The sequence below is a fragment of the Medicago sativa genome, chromosome 4 (genome assembly GCF_051527215.1).
Source record: "Medicago sativa cultivar Bolivia chromosome 4, Bolivia_mono, whole genome shotgun sequence".
NCBI classification, from domain to species: Eukaryota; Viridiplantae; Streptophyta; class Magnoliopsida; order Fabales; family Fabaceae; genus Medicago; species Medicago sativa.
This window is the reverse complement of record NC_140752.1, coordinates 30,207,046-30,211,905: the sequence shown is the minus strand read 5'-3', so window position 1 is coordinate 30,211,905 and position 4,860 is coordinate 30,207,046. Positions and strand designations below refer to the sequence as shown.

The 4,860-nt window shown below is 31.7% G+C and overlaps 1 protein-coding gene across 1 annotated transcript; it reads right to left on the bottom strand.

Moving 5' to 3' along the window:
* Nucleotides 1-441: 441 nt before the first annotated feature.
* On the bottom strand, nucleotides 442-3,239 carry LOC146927668 (chloroplast envelope quinone oxidoreductase homolog). The gene is made up of 4 exons (XM_085708182.1): nucleotides 3,102-3,239; nucleotides 1,772-1,913; nucleotides 1,573-1,643; nucleotides 442-1,328 (listed from the first exon to the last, which is right to left on the bottom strand). The coding sequence occupies exons 1-4, from the start codon at nucleotides 3,165-3,167 to the stop codon at nucleotides 624-626; spliced, it is 984 nt and encodes a 327-aa protein (XP_085564308.1). The 5' UTR covers nucleotides 3,168-3,239; the 3' UTR covers nucleotides 442-623.
* Between the last annotated feature and the right edge of the window lie 1,621 nt (nucleotides 3,240-4,860).

Sequence of the window (4,860 nt, the reverse complement as noted above, 5' to 3'; positions counted from 1 at the left end):
TATCTAATACTCCCTAAGAGTTGTCTATGCTTTAAACCACACGACAAGTGAAAACCACATTTTGATTACACAGCTTTCGCTCATGCATGATATATCCACTACATGTTTTCTTCAATATCACAAATGATTTGCACTTTATTAATGGAGATTAAACAACTCCTTGTAATTTGAGGAGATGTTTACAATCCCTTGATTATGATGATATTTAGTCCCTCGATAACGTTCTATAAATCCAGTACAATAAGATTAGTGCAATTCAAGTTGTCAAACTTGAGAGTCTAATTAAACTCCTCAAACTTATATAGAGACTCAACTCGGCTTATAAAAGAAATGGACTCAACTCATATATTTGTAAGAGTTTATCGAATATTAAAATAACTTTTATATTTCTCTCTATATGTTGTAACAAGTAAATAACTAAACTAGATATCTATTTTATCATTTTTCTTTAATTTGCAACACTTTATTACTAAAAAGAGAGTTTACATATGAGTTAACTTGTTTTTTAATCTAAAATTGTAAACCGGTAAGATTTAAGAGTTAACTAGAGAGTGTAACAACTTAACTACACATGAATACAACAAGCAACATCCAAAACATGAAGCATACAACCCAAAAAGAATTCAAAACATAGCCCTACTTGGCTCCACAATGATTTTTCCAGTAGCATGGCCATCAATGATCTTAGCCCAAGCATATTCGGCTTTGCTCAAAGGAAACTTAGAGTCAATAATTGTCTTAAGTTTTCCATCTTTCACTAATTCAGCTAGATGTTCTAAGCCCTCATGTTTGATAGTTACAATAAAAGGCACCCACAGCTTCTTTGAAAAAGTAAGTTTCTTCAACGCATATTTCATCAATGAACTTGGACCAGGTGTTAAATCCACAACAATTCCATTTTCTGTCAAATTAGGTTCAAATGTTGACCATGGTATTCCAGCAGTACAATGTATCACTGCATCATATTTCCTACCAGATGGGCTCTTCAGTGATGCTCCCTCTGGAGTCTTGTAGTCGATAGCCTCATCGGCGCCTAAGCTCTTGATAAGGTCAATATTACGAGCACCACAAGTGGCGGTCACATGGTTGTTTCCTAGTTTGGCAAGTTGAACAACATATACACCTACGCCACCTGAAGCAGCGGTTACCAGAATGTTCTTGGGTTCACCAGTACGATCAAGTTTAATTCCTGCCATTTTTGTGAGGGCATCATGTGCCGCGAGAGCGGCAACAGGTAAACCAGCACCTTCAGCTGCTGAGACTTCAGATGGTCTCATAGTTGTTAAGCTCTCGCTAGCCACCGCAAACTCAGCTAGTCCACCCCCATCCTGTTATTTAACAAAACATGAAATAAATATTAATGGATAATAATGAATAATGTATCTAGTGTGAGTGTGCGCGCGTATATAATTGAAAATTATATATAGAATTGAAAATTATTCTCCAACCAAAAAAAAAAAAAAAAGAATTGAAAATCATTCCATTCATGACATTGTGTTGCAATTCACACTTGAAATTGAGACCATAGGAAGAAATGAGAAGTAACCTAAGAAATAAAAGAAAGATACTTACTTGATTGTTGAGTTTAGCAATAACTTTAACTTGTGATCCAATATCTACCACCTCTCCTGCTACATCGGTGCCTGAATCAAAGTCACAAAACAAAGAAATGTAAATTATGTCTTTATTTGGCAAAACAAAGAGATAGTTTATAGTTTAATCCAAACGGAGCTTAATAAACAAACAAAAAAAAAGGATAAGATAGTCATACAAGGTGTGAAGGGAAATTTTCGAGGCAATAAATATCGAAGAAGACCAGCTTGAATCTTCCAATCAACTGGATTAATGCTAGTTGCTTCCACTTTGATTAAAACTTCATTGGCCCTTGGAGTTGGAACAGGAACTTCAACAAGCTGCTTAAAACCGACAATATTGAAATGAATAGTGACTCATGCAAATGATATTAACGACAAATAAAAAAAAAAATATGTTTGGAATCATGCTTGTTGTCCATTTTTTTAACGACAAATAAAAAAAAATATGTAGCAATATGTATAGAGAGAGAGAGCTTTTACTTTCCATATTTGCAAGATAGTAGTAGTAACAAATATTTTGAAAATAGACCTTTTTTTTTTCCTTTCCAAATATGCTTATAACAAAATATAGATGGAACAATGTACTGGAAAAACTAAATTCCAAATTGATTAGAGATAGAGTCTGATTAAAATTTATAAAGAGTATATGACACTCTCACTTTATATATCGGTTTTGTAAGAATAATTAAACTTAATATAAAAAGTTAATGAGATATCAGAGCCAATTGATACGGGTCACCCACAATTTGTATTCAAGCACCAAAGTCAATAGTGTTGAGTATGAAAGAGTGTATTGGAAAAATCAAGTTCCACATAGAGTAAAGATGGCATATTCCTCAACGTGGCAAATTAAAAGTTCAAATCATGTTAGGAGAGGTGTATGAATTTGGTATTGGAGATTGTCTGAAATATGATTAACTCTAGTGGAGAGAATGAGTGGGAAAGAAGAAAAAAGATACTGACGAGGTATTAATTTAATAATTTGTCTTAATTATTAATTATATTATTTATCATTTTAGAATACAAATGAAGCATTAATTGTTATTTCTTGAATTATACCATTAATTATTTTTTATCAATATACATTTATTTCTTCTATTAATAGTAATATTATAGTAAATAAAGTTCATTTTATCTTGTTTTCTAATTTGGACCTTCCAAATAGAGTTTACAGATGACCCCTTATCATTTTTACTAAAATAATGAATTTTATTATACTAAAAAATTGGGATTAGGTGAATTAATTTACTATTACCTTAACTAAAAATAGTAAAAATGTATCTTTAAACCATTGTTTAGCCGTTCATATTAGATACACCCAAGTATATTATAAAATAAATTAGTTCTATTACACATTACATATACTGAATTATTTTTTTAGTACTATGCATCACCTTAAACAATTTCATATAGGCAAAAAATTGTAGTTAAAAAAGTTGATGTATATACATCAACTTTTTAACTATTGTAATATTTTGAAATAAATTATAAATGAGTGATCATTACCTTAAGTCCAGAAGGACCTCCATCATAGGAATCGTATTGAACTGCATGCATGAGTTTGGGAGCCATGTGATATTATCTTTCTATATTGCACCACACCCAACTATTACGAGTCTAGTTTGGTTTCAATGACTCTACACAACTCACTTTTTTATAGACCCTTCGTGACGGTTTTAAATTTATTTTGAGATTTTTAAAACTAGTTTAATAGCATGTGTTTTGCAAAGGAGTCAAGTTTTGTTGACATTTCTTTACACTGTCCTATTTTATTGACCTTCGTGAGGATTTTAAATTTGTTTTGATGTTTATAAAGCTAGTTTAATAACCCGCGTGTTATATTTGCTGATAAGATTTTGTAAAGTATTGAATTAAATATTCTTAGATTTAATTAAATGATTTTTTGTTTGAAGGAACAAAAAAAAAACATAATAATTTATTAATGATGAAGCACATGGTGTGCCTCAATGTACAACATAATTTGTTTTAATCGGCGCCGAGTGAAGACTACAATTGATTTGATTCTAAATAAATATGAGATTTGGTGTAAGTGTATAACCTTTACACCTGCTATCAATGACTCAGTGGATCCTATCTCGTTTCAAAAAAATTAATCACTTGACTTGATGCTTATAACTTACAATTTGATTTTGATGCTTCTTTCAAAAAAAAAAATTGATTTTGATGCTTATAAGTTACAATTTGATTTGATTCTAAATATAAGATTTGGTGTTCCTCCAATAAAAAATGAGTTTTGGTGTTACTCTGTCGATGACTCAATAAATCACATCTCATTTCAAAAATAGAAGAAATTATAGGATCCTTAACATGCAATAAAAAACAACACAATTTAACCATTCAAAAGTTTAAACATCGAATTTGTCGAAGAAAAAAAAAGTTTAAACAGTGAAGAAGGAAATGACGCGCAATAATCCCATTAAAGAGTATCAGTTATCAAGATATAAACCACCATTAAAAAACTGAATGTTCTGAACTAAACTTGTTAGCAGATCGTGGAAGAAATGCTTATCGATTGATTGAGCAATGCCGAAATACACAATAAAGTTGATGCTCGATCGTGTATTGCTAACACTTCGACTTTCAAGTTAGTATAATTTTTTAGGTGAGTGTGAGTGTGAGTTTTAGAAGAAATTCAGCAGGGATTACTGCGGAGGTTGGAAATAGTAGAGGTTGTAAACAAAATTGCTTGAAAGGAGCGACAACAAAAACAAAACATAAAAAGTTTATCAAAATGTTCACAGTTTCGAGGGACTACAGTGGATTAGATCATCGTATTTGACTAAGAGAAACCCTAGAAGTGGTATTGACACCACATCTTCACTTAAAACCTTAAGACATTAGGTATATTTGTCATCTCACATATATGTTGTCAATATATACTATTGCATCCAATCTAGAAGTTTAACTTACCGATGACACATATCTCCCTTAAGCGTGAGATTCTCTTTGTTTGTGATATGGTGAGATAGAAAAGTAAGGTCAAGAGTAGGGGTGGCAAAAAAACCCATGCCCACGGGTACCCGCTGGTAAAATCCGTCACGGGCATGGGGCGGATAGCTAAACGAGTATCCACGGGTATAATAAACGGGTATTTGACTACCCGTTATTATATGGATACGGACACGAATTTGATTGTATCCATACCCACATGTATCTATACCCGATAATAAATTAAGTAAATTGCTAAGATATTCTTATATATCTTATTACTTAAAGTTGTTACCTTATTGTAGGAAATTTTACC

Bases quoted from the DNA above. Each gene is read 5' to 3' on its own strand.
- LOC146927668 (XM_085708182.1), bottom strand. From the start codon at position 3,167: ATGGCTCCCAAACTCATGCATGCAGTTCAATACGATTCCTATGATGGA. The intron at 1,914-3,101 runs GTAATGATCACT...GGTTTTAAGCAG, and splicing joins GAGGTCCTTCTGGACTTAAG to CTTGTTGAAGTTCCTGTTCC. The intron at 1,644-1,771 runs GTATGACTATCT...ACTTTGATTCAG, and splicing joins AAAATTTCCCTTCACACCTT to GCACCGATGTAGCAGGAGAG.